The sequence below is a fragment of the Perca flavescens genome, chromosome 9, assembly GCF_004354835.1.
Source record: "Perca flavescens isolate YP-PL-M2 chromosome 9, PFLA_1.0, whole genome shotgun sequence".
NCBI classification, from domain to species: domain Eukaryota; kingdom Metazoa; phylum Chordata; class Actinopteri; order Perciformes; family Percidae; genus Perca; species Perca flavescens.
In genome coordinates this window covers 31,412,468-31,430,599 of record NC_041339.1, presented here as the reverse complement: position 1 = coordinate 31,430,599, position 18,132 = coordinate 31,412,468, and the positions used below count along the sequence as shown (strand labels likewise).

Genomic DNA, 18,132 nt, shown 5'->3' with positions numbered 1-18,132 from the left:
TCCTCTCGCTTTGAGGCATGACTTTAATCATTACTAATGGAGGGTGATGAATACCTGGGACCAGTTGAGTATTTCATGAATTGCACTGTGCTGGAATGACAGGGGCTTTGAGAAGGAAATTGGATGTCCTTGTTTTTTCCATGGTGACGACACTATGAGACCTAAAGGCTGGTCAGTGCATAGATAGTTAGAGACACATGCATATTTTTATGATTGACTTACTTATAACTGATTTAAACCAGAACGATGCTCTGTGCTCTAAAACAGGTGCTTTGGCATAAACTATTTCCTGAATGATGGATTTGAGTCTTCTGAGTCAGTCTAAATACAGTAGCAGACTCTGCTGTCTCTTCCACAGGATGCAGCTCTCTTTTACCTTAACCACTGCCATTACAACATTGCCAAGTGTACAGAAGCCAGCTCAGTTCATTTGGAAACTCATCAATATCAAACCTGATTTTAGGTAATCAGGACAATTACAGTAGATAAGCTAATTTATTTTTTTAAGAAAAAGTATTGAAAGTTTAGTTGCAACAGTGTTGTGAACAATCTACATGTTGTGTGCCCCTCCTGTACCTTTCTTGTCTTTTTAGTTGTATTACAGTAGTTGTTGAGTCTTCCCAACAGGAAAAGTTCTAAACTAAAGACTATATAGGGATCACTTTAAGGACGTCTTGAAACTCTGATTCGCGATAATGATGTGATGTCTTCCTAAAAATCTTCCTAAACTGTAGATCAGGGGTCTTCAACGTTTTTTAAGCCAAGGACCACTTAACTGAAAGAGAGACGTAGCAGGGACCCCCTAGCCTCGTGAGACCATCCTGATCTCGCGAGCTCCAGTTCTCCACTCGCAGATCAGTCTGGCATCTTGAGATAGAGAAAATTTGGAGCCGCTCGCCAAACGACCGGGCCAATCAGCGTTGGTTTTGAGGTGGGTTAGGTGGTGATAGACAGATGGTTTATCCAATCAGCTAACCAGTATTTTCAGACAGCGGTCTGAAACCAAACCTGAAATGGTGCCTTTTATTCCTAAATTCTCGTTACACAAACGGCAAATATCCTTTACCGACATGTTGCTTGCTTGCTGAGCTAACGAGCTATGCTTTGCCTGCAGCAGCAGGGGTAGCCTGGCTTGTGGTTGTATTTTCATACGCTTCGTGGATCTGATTGGTTGATTTGGCCCGTCTATCACCAACATAGCTGATAGACAGATGGTTCATCCAATCAGCTAACCAGTATTTTCGCCCCTTCCCAAAAGTTCTCCAACGGAAAGTTCCCAGATGGATATGCCGAGCAAATCTGAAGCAATCCATCTGGCGGAGTCAGGTTAGGGACCCCCTACATATATTGTATAAAATGAAGTTGCATATTAAACTGGGCCTACAATAACATGTAGGGCGGCCGAACATCTTGATACATACCTTTTTTGCATAGAATACAAAGCTATTAAAATAACCTAATAATTGTTGCCATGATTTTATAAATCATGTTTTAATGTTAAAACATACATGTGTCACAGTGAATCCTTATTGAATCCTTGATCTGTGGGTGGCTACCTTAGTGACTGCCTTACCTATAGGCCGGTAAGCCTATGATCAGTGGGGATTTATATTTGCTAATAATTTGTTAGATTCATGTTCAAGACTCAAAACTTAAGACTAATTTGGAGGCCCCCATGCGTTACTCTGAGGACCCCTTAGATCCCCGCTGTAGATAACTGCTAGATACGAAGGCATAATCTCTCACATGACTGCATACAAAGTAACAAATAAAGCTGTTGTGTCTTTGCCTGTGGTTCCAGCATCACATAATTCTTTGCACTGTGCAGTTTATCTGAGATGAACATCTTGATATGCTCTCCCTCTGCTGTCTTTACCTTCCAGCCTCCTCCTCTCTTAAGACCCTTCTGCTTAGTGATTAGCGGCTTAAAATAGGCCTATACCATTGTGTGAACTTTACCCATTTATACAGCTCCTAAAACAGAGTCGCTCAGAGGTATAGGTGATTAAAATGAGACTGACAGATGTGTAGTGGAAAAAAGTGCAAGAGCCCCTGCTCTCCATTAGTATATTTAGATTACCTTAATCTGATATAGGCCTAGGCTTTTTCAAGTCATCACCCAATTATATATATGCGTTTTTTGTTGGTGGCCCTGAGCACCAGCACACACGCACATATGCACACACACACACACACACACACACACACACACACACAAACAGGCAGTTCCATCTGGATCAAAATCATATGCATTCATTTCTAATTAAAATCTAAACTTGGGTGTTTTGCAGCCGAGTATTTTATGTTCCCTGGGGGACGGTGAACAGTTCAATGTTTAATTCATTTCTCATCACTCAGCCTGATTGTCTTCACATTGTTTGTGCCTGGCCTAAAACTTCTCTGGACGTTTTACTTAGTTAATGCATGTCTCCAAGGTCCACTGAATACAATATTACCTTTTATTAACAATCGTGCTTATGTTTGTAGAAAATACACATTATTTGCCTGGTTCGTTCACAATTACAGTGTGTTTTAAGATGGCATGACTGTTCAGTAACAATGTCATAAGAAAAGAGGTGAGGAAAGAAGAGAAGAGGTGAAGGGTGTATTTTTTTTTTTATCACATCTTCAAATGGCATGTACAGGATGTAAAGGATCCTGGACTGTTCGTCAATCCATCACTATGTTTCTCTGTACTTTCAAACTAGTGATTCACTGAATCATTAAAAAAAATGTCTTAGCAAGTGACTCAGGTAATGTGTTAATTGGTTGCTAGCAAATATATTTAGCGCCATCAAATGAAAAGCAATCAACTATGTAACCATGATGTCATTAGCAACACAAGCTCTCCTATTAGGCTGCCAAAATAACTGTATAGGGTGGCCCACATTATGTTAAATTCCACTGCCAATCCTTTTTACATATTAGTACTTTGTTTTATTTATATATGCTTACAATACATGGAGAAATATGTAATATTAGCATAATGTTTTGTAATTCTGAATCATTTTTGTGAGATGTCTTACCAGTTTACATTTTGTAAAATATCAATGTCATCAGAAATCGTCACAATGGGAGTCCGATCAAAGTCGATAAAAGGTAATATTAATAAGTCCCAGCCCTAGATTTGCTTCCTAGAGCAGTGGTTTTCAACCTTTTTTGAGCCACGGCACAGTTTTTACATTAAAAAAATCCTGCGGCACACCACCAACCAAAAATAACACATTGTAGCCTAATAATCAGAATCTGCATTTTTCCTTTTTTAAAATGTATCCATCGCTTTTGCAGGCTTATATCGATGATCTCTGCCCTACTGCTTACATCCTGTCACTGCGGGATGTGCGCAAAAGGTGGCAGCAGGGCTCCAGACTAACTTTTTTCATTAGGAGCATAGTGGCCCCCAACTGAAAATTTTAGGGGCACAACCAAAAGGTGCTGTAGAAATAAAGTTGCCTTGCCTTACAACCTCAGCCTATCAGTCAGTCACCAGGGCACAGAAACCAACTGTTGTGCCTGCTCGGCTCTGAGGAAGTGTAACGTCAACAGCACCGCGACCGCTTTCGGCTCGCCATTAATATCATATCGCAGCAAACGCTGTCTGCTTGAAGTTATGAAAAACTGTAACCACACAAACCACTTTATCGGCATTTCCGTGACTCACTGTGACTTCCAAAAAACTGCAGAGCCGACGTAGTTTGCATCGTCTGCAGCTCTGCGTGTGTGCGAGTGTGTCAGAACTCTGCTCTCTGTCTCTGTGTTTCAGAGAGGACAGATAAGCTTGCGCTTACGCGCTCTCAGGTACCGAAATGTCAACGTTTAACATGTAAAAAAGGGGCAAATTTACTGGTCGCACATGTGCGACTGGATGGAAAATTCAGTCGCACACTCTCAAATTTTGATCGCAAAATTACTGCCCTGCTGGCAGTAATTCTATTGTCTTAAATCAACAAGGTCATTATTACGCTATACTGATACCTACTGACAAAGAATAGTATTTCATTTCTCTGCCAGTCATCATATTGAGGCACAGATGCGCAACAATGGAAAATGATTTGCAGTAACTCAATAAAAAAATGTGTTGGACCAATTAAGTAAAGTCGGATAATTTCCCACGGCACACAGGACGATCTCTCACGGCACACTAGTGTGCCGCGGCACAGTGGTTGAAAATCACTGTCCTAGAGTATGAAAGTAAAAATGATACTAAATGTGCTTGAATATATAAAAGAAGCCCAGATAAATCACACACACACACACACACAAAGAAAATGAGTTCAGTACATTTAATTGTTAATTAATTGAACATTTGCTTTAGTACAGAGTCATACTCAATGTAAAGCTTTAAAAAATACAATCTCAGTCATCTCTGACGTGACGTGAGTGCTTTCATTTAGATTTTTTTTTAAAACAAAATAAAGTATATGACAGATAAACCATCTCTTTAGAGTCGCCTTCTTTGATAAATCTGTAACGTAAACACTGAGGAACAGGGCAGCATAACTGGTCAATGTCAAAGATACTTTCATTCATATTTAGGTAGTGTAACTTTCTACAAAATACATGTGCATTTCCCTTTGTCTGTAAACACAATTGTGTCTTCCTTTTTTTGGGGATTTGTAGAGTGCAACATACTGTACTACACTTTAGAGAAGAGCCTTCACATTAACTGTAGCATGAATTACCGTCACCACCTTTCTGTTGGCACCTGAATTATCATAAACACCACTCTTAAATGGCCACAGCACTTCTTGTGCATGCTCCACATCCCAGATAATCTTTTTAGAAATAGCTCAACAGGTTGACATTACTTAACATTTTTTTCTCAAATTAACAAAAATAGTTTGGATCATCAACTGTACACAATACCAAAAACAATGTGCTTTTCCCCATATAGTGAATAGTGCTGAGTTCAAAATGCCCTCTACTGGCTGAGTTACAGTGTGCCCATCTTGCTATTTTTTTCTTTTTTTAAGTGGTTGGTAGTCACAGGATGGATCATGGAGGCCTCTCTCCATGAAACCTTCGGTGTCTGTACCTGCCATTCTTTTCCTTGGCAATGTTGATACAGGCGTTGTGCTTGTTGCTCTGCAAGTGGCTCCAGTACTTGATGAGTTCATTGGGATAGAACTGATGGGACGTGATCAGGTGGCTGTACTTACAACTGGAGTACGACACCCGCCAATGGTTGAAGAGGAACTCGTTGGGAGGGGGCGCCGGGTCGATGCGCAGCTTTGCCAGGCAGATCCCCACGTAAACATCCTCCAGGTGCAGCCTGCGTATGCTGAGCGAGGCCTGGTAGATCAGCTCGGCCATGTCCCCTGAGAACACGTACCCCGTGCCTGAGCAGAATATCGGGTAGCGCTCGCTCGGGTACAGCTCCGGCGGCATGTACCACTTGCTGTCCTTGTTTCGGTTTGGTGCGTAGCCCCTCATCAGGTAGCCAGTGAAGTACCTCTGCTTGGGAGGCAGCCCGGGCTTCAACAGCTTTTGGATGAGATACTCGGTATTGACAAACATGTCGCTGTCTGTCTTCATCACGTAGGAGGCGTGTGGGCAGTGGGTGGCCACCCAGTTCATGCCCATCAGGGTTTTGATGGTCAGGTTGTAGTAAGTGTCCTGATAGTCCTGTTGGATGATGTCGTGGTGAACGCGGCTCTCTTCCTCTAAGCTGCTCTGGAGGTAGGTGTCGGAGCTTTTTCCCGTGCCGAGCAGGAAAAGACGGACAAACCCCTGTCCGGACACCCTTATGCTCTCATTCCCCCATGTCTGGCGGATAGCGTTACGGGCATCGGCCTGGGCGGGTTCTGCAGCGATAAGGAGGATGAGGAAGGGCGTGCTGTCCCTGCACTTGAAGGGCTCGTTCAGGATGTAGCGGTAGGGCTGGGCGCTGAGCCTCCCTCCAACACCCATCTCCTTGTGTAAACTGTTGTTAGCGCTCATGGAGTCCCCGAGCCCCATTACGCCCATCCTGGCTCCTCCTCCTCCTCCTCCTCCTCCTCCTGCTGCCTCCCCCGTTGCGCCATCCGCCTGCTGAGAGCTGAGGTTGAGCGGAGGCTTTGGCGCTACGTACCCCGTCTCCCGCCACAGGCTCCTCAGCGAGCTGCTCTGGTTGGCTTCTCCCTTGGGGTTGCGGAAGCCTCTGGTGGTGTAGGCCAAAGGGTTTTCCCGGGGCCCGCTGCGTCCCGGCAGCCAGTCCTGTTGGCTGAAAAATAAGAAGAGGGTGAAGAGCAGAGCCAGCGAGAGGAGGCCGGCCACATGGGTCCGGAAGAGCGAACGCTTGACCGTCCAGGTCATCTTGATGGGACAGCAGTGCCGCCGTCTCCACTGCATGGTGCAGATCGGGGTAGCGGGAAGCTGCTGCTGCTGCTCGAGAATGGGCGGCGGCGGTCACACACAGTCACCTCAAACATGTGGTTGCCAACAGTCAAGAGGGTTATTTGAGCTGGCAGATGGGTTTGGAGTGAGCCTCCTGGTGGAGTCAGGGGAACGTTTGAGCCCCCCAGTGCAGCTTGCAGAAGGGTTAAAACAGCTCCTGATGGAGCTAGGAAGGCGGGGATTCTCTGGCCATGGAGGCTGCTCCCTGGCTCTTCTTTGGCACTGTAGACAAACACAAGGTCATGCTCTACGTCTTGTCTCCTTCAGGATACGATAAGGGTCACCTCCTCTGCGTTTGCGCTCTCTAATCTGAAAAAAAAGAGAAACAGAAAACGGTTTTGGCAGCGGTCCGAAAAGCACCTCCTATTCACTGGCACTGAGCCACATGTCAATTGCCTGAGTTGCCGATCTGTATTTATTCTGCTCGCGGGGAAAACCGAGCACATTTCTTAATCATTTTATTTATGGTTTGTTTTGACACTCTCACTTCTGAATTAATTTCGTACAGATGCACAAGCCCCAATTAGAGCTTTGTGTGGATGTGGTGCCCACTAAGGTAAATGGCACGGTTGGTAAGCTGACTTAACATTTTGAAAGGGAGAAGCTGAATCAATATGACAGCTTTTGTAGCATCTTTGATTGGACAGGGACGTAGAACACAACAGACTCTGGGGATGTGGCTGTCTGAGCAAAGAAAATGGTAGATTTAGAGAATACTGCTGCAAGCAGGTCAGTTTGAAGATTGCTGCAAGCAGGTCAGTTTGAAGATTGCTGCTGGAAAATGACCGCGCGTACAGCAACAACCCCTAACCCATGCAGATGTCTGCCTCGTTGTTGAAATACACACATTTTGAGAGTAAAACAATCTCGCAGTAAACACAACGGACTAAAATGAGCACATTGTTCTATTACTTTACACAATGAAAGAAACTAAGAACACTCCATAGATAATCACTGACACATCTCACAGCTAAGAATCTAAAAATAGTGAAAGGAAGTAGTCCGTAACATTCGTCTTGGAAACTATGAGCTGGCTGTCTGGTGCTGGGTATGGTGAGATGGTGGTTGCCTCTTGCATGCCGTTATTCAGCTTAATGCCTGGGGCAGAAGTATAAATTGCAGGTTTGCTCAACGTGATGCCGGCCAACGCTACACTGAGCCGCTTGGGCGAGCGAGTGTCATCAGTCCCCCACCGTGCATCGACAGCTAGGGAGGAGATTTATCTGTCAAAATGAGTTTTCAGGGTCCAGCAGGCAGCGGTGCCAAAGCCTGAGCCAGCCTCTGGTGATAACAGCCTTCATCCACCATTCACCTTCGACTTATCAATGCTGCCCACTGTCTAGTCCAGACCACCCAGGCTGCTCGATCTTTTTTACCGCAGGAATAAATACAGGACATACAAGGAAACATGCACATAAATGCACACACGCGTACACACTAAGATGCAAAAACGCAGGTGAAATGTGACGTGAACGATCGCATCTGTTGCCCACAGGGAGTATGGCGCCAAGGGAAGCACAAAAGGCGATCACGTATGCACACACTGATTCTCTCACTCGCCAAGGTAAACCATCAGTTTGCACAAGCACAACATGTACTGTTCATCGCACATAATCATACGCACACGAAATACTGCACACATAATCATCTTTTTGTGGTCACAGAACCATTAACACAAAGCTAATGCAGCTCAGACTTAATGATGAATACAACACACTGCACACAGTCACTCACAAAAAAGGGATGTGCGTATCTGTTAAAGAAAACATTGGGAATCTGAACAAAAAAAGTTGGCGATGGCTTGAGCTGCAAAATGTGAAGGTGCTTTTATTTACAAAAAAGTGGTTAGACAAACACAGGACATCCACAGCAAAAAACGTAAGGAACCCAAAAAAAACAAAATAATAAATAAAAACATCACCTGTCTAGATTGTAGCCAAATTCAGGACACTCGCTTAAGTGGCCAGAGGCTTATATATGTTAAGCCCCCTCCCACTAGACCAAACAACTCTTAATTGCTTCAATTATCTCTCAATTATGTTACCATTTGGGCATTTATAATTTCACTGCTAGTTTCTACCATAAACACGTAACAGACTCTTGAACAAACCATTTTCCACTCATCTAACTTTAGAAAACACAAAAACGTACACACATTTTCAACTAGAAAATCTACCCTCACCTATGACCCAGATAAATGGTATCTCCCACCATCAGCACACCTGAGTGTGACTGCTGTAGGCCCTATATGAAGCAGCACTTTGCCTCAGCTCTGGTTCAGACCCAGGGACCGGAGAGGAGAGAGCGTTCAAAATAATGGTTAAGTAACATAGTTTGTTGTAAAATAGGAGTGACTTAAATGAATAAACTGAACTGACTCAACTAAAGTAATGTGTTTTTTTTCAACAGTGTTTTACTGAATGATATGTATAAAAGCGAAAACCTAATTATAGCCACGCTAGAAACATACATCATCATTGCTGTGCATGTGAACACACACACATGCACACACACATCACCAGGGAAAACGGAATATGCCAGCAGAAACTTGCAGGTTGTACTAGACTCTAGTGAATATTAATGTAGCAGCAGTGCAAGTCTTGAGTCAATCCTTCCTGTTTTAATTTACTGACTGCCTGCATTGCCTTTTTGTTTATTTGTTTGCTTGCTTTTTGATAATTTGCAGGTACCGAACAGCACAGCATTATTTTGTGCAAATGCTACATGCCGGCTTAGTGTGAGGTGGATTTTTTTTTTTTTTTTCTAAACTTCCAATTTTCATTTCCTGCTATGTTTGCTCATTCATCATGACAACTGGCAAGGAACACGATAACCTTTTCAGGCGAGTGTGCTTACCCAGCGCAAGCAATTACAGGAGAATGAGAGGGGCCAGGGCCGGCTTTGTTTTAAAGGTTAACATACTTTACATTGAAGCATATCCAACGCTTGAGAGATTTTTCCTGTCAACTAAATGAATATCTAGTTACGTGAGCTCTGATGAAGTGTGCGCACACCGAGGGCCACATATACACATAATGATGGATGCCCACACCCACCCACATGCTGACGACCGTGAATGGTTAAGTCTGTGACTTTTTTTTGTTTCGTTTGTTTTTCAACGTAAATGCCAAATTCACGGGGAGAGCAGACATTCATTTTTACTTTTTAGCAGTTTGATTTATAATCTACCACCGCCTCTCTTCATTAATTCATTTTCTTTCTTCCCATCAATGTCACTTTTATGCCAGCCAATTAGTTACACTAGCGCTAATTAAAGCCCCAGTGATTCTGCAGCCGTCAATAACCAAAACGAAGGCTGGTGGAGTGACACAGTGGTGACGTACTAGGCATGCATTAAAGTGTTGTGTCTGTCACCACATCAGCTTCAAACCTATAGAGGAAAAAAATAAAGTGAGTACTTCCACAGCGAGGTATAAACACCATTCTCCACAGTTTGCTTTCTTTGTTTCCACGATTATATCAACAGCCTAGCCTGTTTTTGCCTCCACGTTGTGTGTGTTATGCATGCAAAACAAGCTTTGCTGCTGTCAAGGGGGATATGACCTTCATTCAGTAAAGCAGTGCACGTTGTGATAGTGACACATTTTCCTCAAGACAAATACAGTACATCTCCCATTTGTGAGCCGTTTAGAGTGGCTGTTCGCTGAAGTTAGAGGTTAAATTCTGCTTCATTTAAACAGGCCTGACTGATTATGTGGCTGACTGAGGCTCACTGCCTTGAAGCAACAACTCTCATTCGACCACTGCATTTATGATGTATTCTAATGTTAAAGTAGGGTACGTGGCCTTCATCAGGGTAAAGAAAAGTTCTTAAAAGATCCCTGACGAAGGCCATATGTCAAAAGAGTAATTTAACAAAGAAATCCTCATTGTTGTGGCTGAATGAGGACCATCGCACCTGGGGTTGCAACCATTGTCTATTTTCAATATCAACTTTTTTTTTTTCTCGATTTCTTGACTCCGAGAAGGCTACACGCACCTCAAGTCTGTCATAAAGTTTGATAGTATTTGATGCTTTATCTTACTGGTGAGAATACAGTTATGCCTGATATGGTCATTACTGAACAAGGAGGACGAGCACTGTTTTGTTTCTGTTTAATTTAAGACTCTGCCCCTCAGTCTCCATTGTTAGCATTCCAGTTGGGAGCCAAAAACAAAACCTAAGTCTTAAGAAATGTCTCTGACAAGGGAAACAACTTTATCGTCAATCTCTCACTCTCTCTTTGAGATCTCTCCTCCCATTGCTTTCTTGCTGTATAACTTATGTTGGCAGGAAACATCTAAACTACTTTCGCTGCCATTATGGCTTGGCCTACATAGCAATACGTTTTAAGAATTTCACATCTGATTTTGTTCTCTCAAGGTCATGCTGGGCTCATCTTAAAAAGAATCTTCCAGGGAGTTCAGTCCCGGGCTTTAGACGGCAAAGAGACGGCTATTGTGTCCACACCTCTCCCCTCAGTGCTGCTGTGGTCTCATCTTAATCCTTCCTCGTCCTGGTCACTTTCCTACCCAGCTACTCAGCTGCCCTATTCCTCAACAATCTGTAATTTCCTGACTATTGTTTACCATCTGATTGTCGCGAACAGTTCATTGCCAAGAAAACAAGTGAAATAGAGGTGAGCTATTGCTTCTTCCTCTTCCTAACTTTCTGTGTGAATTATTATTTGACAAGCTGGTAGTCCCAATTCTCCATAAGTGGTGTGGGGTTTTCATAATGTTGAGCAAATTGCAGTGTTTCATAAAAACAGATGTAGACTATCAGATAAGGCTTCCTATTATTTAAAACCACCGACATGTTCCAAATGTGTTCATTTTAATTGATTTTGAACTGGATGTTATTTAACACTAAATATCAAAGTGGATGCTACAATACCTTTTCATACAGTTGAACTGTTAATTTAGGTTGGTTTAGTCAAGGGGGTAAGCTTCGCTTCAGAACTCGAACCTCCTATGGCGCCATTTTGTTGCTACCTGGCCATCACCTTCCGTTAGCATTCCACTGACTAGCATTCATTTTGGCGCCACTTGACAGAGAATAACTTTACATCTTAAGCATTTAAAGACTCTATTTGTCCATTGTTTAGTTCTAAAGAAACACAACAATGTATAAAAGGCTCCATTACCTCGTACCTCACGTTATGGCTCCGTAGCAGACGTTTTTGTAAAAATAGGCTAACCATTGTGTCACATAGTAGAGGAATTACCGTATAGTAAAGGATAAGCTTGCAGGCAGTTTCGACTTACATGAGCTGTTTAGGATTAATTACTAATGTTAACTAGCATTTTAATTAGCCTGTACCCATGTTATCTCCTTACATATACCTACACTCTCCTTCTCTGTAAGATTGGGAATGATTGAGATTTCTCTTGTCACAGCTACCAGAAGACTTACAACTTTCAGACACGTTGCTCACGTCACGTTTACGCTGTCTCTCTCAGTTGGAGGCTGTGCAGTAAAGCTGGCCATCACCGGAAAAGTGCTTCTAATAGCCTTCACTGATCTCCGTCCAGAGCAACGGGGTCTGTTGGGCCATTATATACTGTCTATGGGTTTAGTCAAGTTTGCATTTGTGCTACTATGTGGCAGAGGTTAGGCATTTCAACCATTTATTCATTAGTTTTATCTAACTATTCCAACAGCTTATCAATTACTTTCAGATAAATATTTCAACAGTTTAGCAATAATAATAAGCTACTTTTAGCTAACTATGCCAACAGTCTATCCAGTACTTTTAGGTAACTATTTCAATTGTTTAGCCATTAGCATACTTGTGGCTAACTATTCCAACTGATTATCCATTACTTTTAGGTAACTATTTCAAATGTTTATCCATTAGCATACTTGTGGCTAACTATTCCAACTGATTATCCATTACTTTTAGGTAACTATTTCAAATTTTTATCCATTAGCATACTTGTGGCTAACTATTCCAACTGATTATCCATTACTTTTAGGTAACTATTTCAATTGTTTAGCCATTACCATACTTGTGGCTAACTATTCCAACTGATTATCCATTACTTTTAGCTAACTATTCCAACTGTTTGTTCATTACTTTTAGCTAACTATGCCAACAGTCTGTCCAGTACTTTTAGCTAACTTTTTCAATTGTTTAGCCATTAGCATACTTTTAGCTAACTATTCCAACTGTTTGTTCATTACTTTAGCTAACTATTCCAACTGATTATCCATTACTTTTAGCTAACTATTCAAACTGATTATCCATTATTTTTAGCTAACAATTCCAACTGATGATCCATTACTTTTAGCTAACTATTCCAACTGATTATCCATTACTTTTAGCTAACTATTCCAACTGTTTATTCATTACTTTTAGCTAACTATTGAAACCATTTATTTATTTATTACTTTTAGCTAACTATTCCAACTGTTTATTCATTACTTTTAGCTAACTATTCCAACTGTTTATTCATTACTTTTAGCTAACTATTCCAACTGTTTATTCATTACTTTTAGCTAACTATTCCAACCGTTTATTTAATACTTTTAGCTAACTATTCCAACTGTTTATTCATTACTTTTAGCTAACTATTCCAACTGTTTATTCATTGAACTATTTGTTTATTACAGCCTCTATTTGAGCCATTCATCCTATTCTTTAAGCTATCTGCTAACTTCTTCTCACTTGCTAACTAGTTTTCAAGCACTCAATCAGTGTTCAGCTGTTAAAGCTTACTCAATTTACTTACTTTTTTAGTGAGTCAAGGTACTCCACAATCTTTCGTAGTCCCTAGCAACTACAGACATTCCCAAGTAGCACTGGTTGGAAAATACTGGTATGACAGATATAAGTCGGATACAAATGTGAAATAATGGCTAAATTCAAGTAGGCTTATAATTAGCCAAAGTGTACTTATTCATTAATTAACTTCTAAAGACATTCAATTTGCATTGCAATTATCCCGTTTTTGAATTAAACTACTGGGCAACATGTGATATTGTTCATTCAATTAAATTTTGTTTCCCTCTTTTGCACGTGTAGGCCTACCTGTAGGCTACCTGCTTGAGTTCACTCAAATACAAGTTTTCTCACTTATTACTTACTGATACGGTTTTAAAAGATCTGACTTTGAGATTTAGGCCACAGCCCAAATACAATGAAAGTGAACCGAATTTGTGTTCAAATCATTGAATTACATTTTATTAAAATCAACAGCAACATCTCTTTCCAAAAAACAGTGTCTCTGTTCCTTTGGATAATCAACATACTTTGTTCTCTTGAAAACCGTACACAGCAAACGCCCTATCCAAAAAATAGTCCCAATAAAAAACGGCAAGAAAGAAAATGTTTTTTGGAGGTATTTGAGTGACCTGACCCTTTGAGAATGTTTTTTGATGTATATCTGACTCAACTAGGATAGGACCGCTGGGAGGGCGGGGGGGGGGGGGGGGGGTTGCATTCGCGCAAAGTGTTGCAGAGCAGATGAGTGACACTGGATGGCCAGCTGTGTCTTTTTTTTTTTTTACCCTTCATCACTTAGAGGCTGGTCAGATCTCGGACAGGTCACTATCATTAATCATAAAGCATTGCCATATCTAATCCTTAAAGGGTCAGTTCACCCAAATTACAAAAAAATAAATGTTTAAAAAGCATTTTCTCTCTTACACCTCGGCAGTTTAATTTGCCCCTGTTCTGACCATCTCTGCCTTCGCCTCAACACAATACAGGGAGGTATTTTGTTTTAATAGAAACTACTTCCAATTAAAACTTCCCTGTTAATAACAAGCGCTTTGTTTCTTTAAATACATTTTTCTGTTGCATTTCTGAGAGCTGAAATGAGTTGGCTAACCAATTAGTTGATCAACAGATCATTTATAGCCAGAAATGCCAAAAATCCCCCAGTTTCTTGAGAGGATTTTATTTTTCTTTGTTTACTGTGACAAAAAAAGCTATTTGAAGACGTCACCTTGGGTTTTAGGAAACCAATTGCCTTTTTTTTTTTTTTGTTTTTTCAACATTTCTTCAAGACCAAACAATATTTATTCATACAAAAATAAGGCAGATGATCAACAATGAAAATAAACACTATATAATCCCCTGAAAGGTGGAGTTTGCTATTCTAATATCTATCTGCTATTGAATATCTACTTAAAGGCCGCAAGCTATCCGTTCTGTGTTAGCTGAAAAGTATCCGGTGTTCATACACAGCCCTGGCTCTATAAATGGGAAACAAACTATTCCGTTCATGCTCATGCACAGGACAGGGCACAGGCCATGGATGTATAAAGAGAAAGGGAATGGGAGCGAGAGGGATGGTAATCTGGCACATGCCACATTAACAACCTAGGCAGACAGAGACGGACATCTCAAAAATTCACCACATATGGCCAAAACTAATGAGAAAATGTTTTTTTGTACACTGTGCGAATTGACAATTTAACACACAAGTCAAAGCTGTATAATGTAGACCTACAGAGCAACATGCGCATTCATTTGTCCTTAAAAAGGCTGTAACAAAGGATGGAGCAGCCTATTAAAACTGAACTCAAAAATACAAGAGCCCTCTGGGAAATAAAGCTTCGGCAGCTCTGAGCTACTGTAGCTGTAGTAAATATTATATGACAGTGATTTTCTTCCACTCAGTGAGAGTGATACCCAACCCTTCTCATTGTGTAGCTGCCAACTTTTACTGGATTTGATTCTAACTGTATTTCTGTTTTACTTTGTTACTAAAGCACGGCCATATTCTCCTCGATTTGACTCTTTTCTGGGATGTCCGTTCAGATGCCACCGCAATAAATTATTTAGTGGTTTAAAAATTACACCCTATTAAAGTTTCATAGTCTAGTGGGCAGAGTGAATACCCAGATGGTGAGCTTAGCTGCTGTATTTCTTTTTTTTTATGTCCATCTCAGCAGTTAGCATGCACAGACTTTCAGTGCCAAATAGCTCGGGTAGCTGGACGTGATGAAGTGGATAAAAAGCCCTGTTAATTGAACTGGATCAATGGGAACTCCCTGGCCTCGTCTCTTGGCAGGTCCAAGGAGGAGTTTCCTAAAACTTGAATCTATGTAAAGGAATACAGTTTGGTCTACTGACCCCTTTTTGATGTCAGTGATTCTACCTTTAGGAACCTACCTTCTGCTTTGGGCAAGGATGAATGAAAGCTATCATCCACCTTCATCCTTAGCGGGTGAAGTTATAATAAAAATCAAAAAGTAGGCCTATTCTTAATTTTCCAGTGGTAGGCTACACCTGCCCGAGGAGCCCTTGAGTGTCACTGAAACATTTTGGAAAGTCACTGGTGCTCCAAAAAGTGCCTGATGGATAGGAGATGCAGGAAGTTGGGACACAGAAGAAGGGTAATGTCATCTAGATGGGTAGATGCATTGATGGATGAATAGATGGATGGATGGATGGATACTAGTCAAGGCGGCTGGGAAGGCTGGATGTAATGGAGGGGAGAGGAGGGCGGGGAAGGCTAAATGAATAATGAGGATGTGGAGGACTGATGAGACATGAAGAGCTGCGTACCTCCTCCTCCTCATGCTGCTACGGCTGCTGACAGGGCTGCGGTCGGCTTACGGAGTGTGTGCACCCCGGTGCGTTTACCGGCCATCACCCCCTTTTTTTGATTGGAAACAACCTGCGCTTTAATGCCTCTCCTTTTCCAGCTCCCTCTCCTCTAATCACACTAACACCTTGGCTGTGTTAGGCTGCGTCCCTCCTCGTCCTCATCCCCGCAGGCTCAGCAAACCTGCAGGTTTTTGGTTCTCCTCCTGCTGCGAATCCTCTTCTCCTTTCTCTCCTGCTCCTTGTGTCCGTTATACACCACAGCCTCCCTCTACCTCACTACTTAATACATATTGTTGGTTCCCCTCGCTCTTTCACGGTTGTTTCCTGATCTTATCCTAGTTTATCTATTTCCCAGGAGATGTTATTTTATGTTAAACATGTAAAAGAAAACAGCACAGCATCCACACACGTTTATCCGGAGCCCGAACGGCTCTAAAAAGGAGGGGAGAGCAGCGGCGGCAGAGCAGCCGGAGTGAGACTGGTCCTTCACGATGCTCGGCAGGCTGATAAACACTATCAGCGCAGTGAAAGCGATGGAGAAAAACAATTAATAAAAAAATATCCTCTCCCAGCTCTTAGTCCATTCACTGCCAAAATGTTACCCGGGTAGCCTAATGAATGAAAAACAAAAACAACTAGTCGTCTACTTTCTCCTCCCCGCTTTTAGCCAGTCCGCTCTTTTTTTGTTTTTTCTTCCGTCGTTATCTTTCCTCCGCTCCGTCTTTGACCGATCCCTGTCGGATTTCCCAGCCGGGCAAGAAAGCTGCTGGCCCTGGCATCCAGGCTGTCAGGCACCGCTCTACTGACGGAACTCTACCGCGTCACTGCATTATTAGCGGAGCATCTCACGTGACCCTTATGCTGCGTTCAAGGGGCGTGAGTCCATATTTGTACAATAGGACAATAAAACAGGCCTCTAATCCAAAAAAGTACCTTCATGAAACCATAGACCCAATTGAAATGTCCATATTTGCTTGAAGATGTCAGAAAACCACCATTAAATTATTCAGAAGACGTTTGTTTCTCCTAATCAATATCTTTCAAACTTTTTTATAATCAAAACAAACAAAAACCAGGAGAAACTCATGGATAGGCTACACACCCAGGAGGTCACTGCTCATTATGTGGAGTGGACGGCTGGTTAATTAGCTAGCTAGCTTTATTTCTGTCATGTAATTTCCTTTTTGTTTGTTATTGTTATGGCTTGGTTGTATTGTTGTTGTGAACTGTATTGTCTTGAATATGACATGTGCCTCTTAGATGCACCTACTAGCCGAGATAGAAAAGTTAGCTAGCTAGCTTGCTAATTCCACCATGATTTCATGCTGCACTAGTTACAGAAAATTTCCTGAACAGCCGGCTGGTGGCCAGCAGCAGTGTTGTGTCTAAAGGTCCCTCCGCCTCACAACTTCGCCAGGAGTAGAGCAATGTCAGCTCCGGAGACAGATAAGCTAACTAGACAGCCCAAGCTAGCCAGCTAACTAACAAACGGCAATTTACACAGTGTTAGATAGTCCTACCTGCTCTGATTGGTTGTTTACCTTCAGGCATTTAGAGTGACAAAGTCCATCCACTTTCGGACAAAATATGAACGGTAGTGAACGAGAAAAGACAAATAATTTTTTTAATCCCGTTTGAATTGAGCCATGGATTTCACATTTGATATTTGTCAGTTTAAAAGATAGTTTGGCAAGCCAAGAAAGACTCAGTTTATTGTTAAACTGTTCAAGTATAAGATTGTGAAAATACGTAATTAGAAAGACTACACACTTCAAAGTCACATGGATGACGTCTCTCTGAAGCTACGATGTCTGTGTGTATCGTAACATTACTCACACGAGCTGAGGATCTCGCTCATTCTTTGGCTTCTCTGCTGATAAAACTTGACTGGATAAAACACATCAGGTACAATTACATTACATGTGTTGTGGAACAGAGCTAAGCTAGCTAGCTAACGAGCAAGCCAAGCATCAAGCTAGATGACGTATATCGCGTGAGATGAGAGATGTAGTTCACTGAGCGGTTTCACACAAAACTAAGTGGTCATACGACAAACTGAGACTTTCTTCTGTTGAAAAACTATCTTTTAAATTGATGTACATCCTATGTGTAATTCATGGCTCCATTCAAACGGGATCAAAAAATAATTTGCCTCTCTCCAATCACTACCATGCATATTTTTTACGAATTAAGG

At 41.8% G+C, this 18,132-nt stretch overlaps 1 protein-coding gene across 7 annotated transcripts; it reads right to left on the bottom strand.

Annotated features, from left to right (window-relative positions):
- Window positions 1-4,269: 4,269 nt before the first annotated feature.
- On the bottom strand, window positions 4,270-17,878 carry b3galt2 (UDP-Gal:betaGlcNAc beta 1,3-galactosyltransferase, polypeptide 2). 7 transcript variants are annotated; one of them, XM_028588500.1, is made up of 2 exons: window positions 17,775-17,878; window positions 4,270-6,684 (listed from the first exon to the last, which is right to left on the bottom strand). In XM_028588500.1, exon 2 carries the CDS (start codon window positions 6,328-6,330, stop codon window positions 4,996-4,998), a length of 1,335 nt encoding a protein of 444 aa, XP_028444301.1. In that variant the 5' UTR covers window positions 6,331-6,684; window positions 17,775-17,878; the 3' UTR covers window positions 4,270-4,995. The 7 variants fall into 7 exon arrangements, with proteins under 7 accessions (XP_028444301.1, XP_028444300.1, XP_028444304.1 ...); XM_028588499.1 differs by lacking the exon at window positions 17,775-17,878 and adding an exon at window positions 17,459-17,527; XM_028588503.1 differs by lacking the exon at window positions 17,775-17,878 and adding an exon at window positions 17,480-17,503.
- Between the last annotated feature and the right edge of the window lie 254 nt (window positions 17,879-18,132).

Bases quoted from the DNA above. Each gene is read 5' to 3' on its own strand.
- b3galt2 (XM_028588500.1), bottom strand. From the start codon at position 6,330: ATGCAGTGGAGACGGCGGCACTGCTGTCCCATCAAGATGACCTGGACG.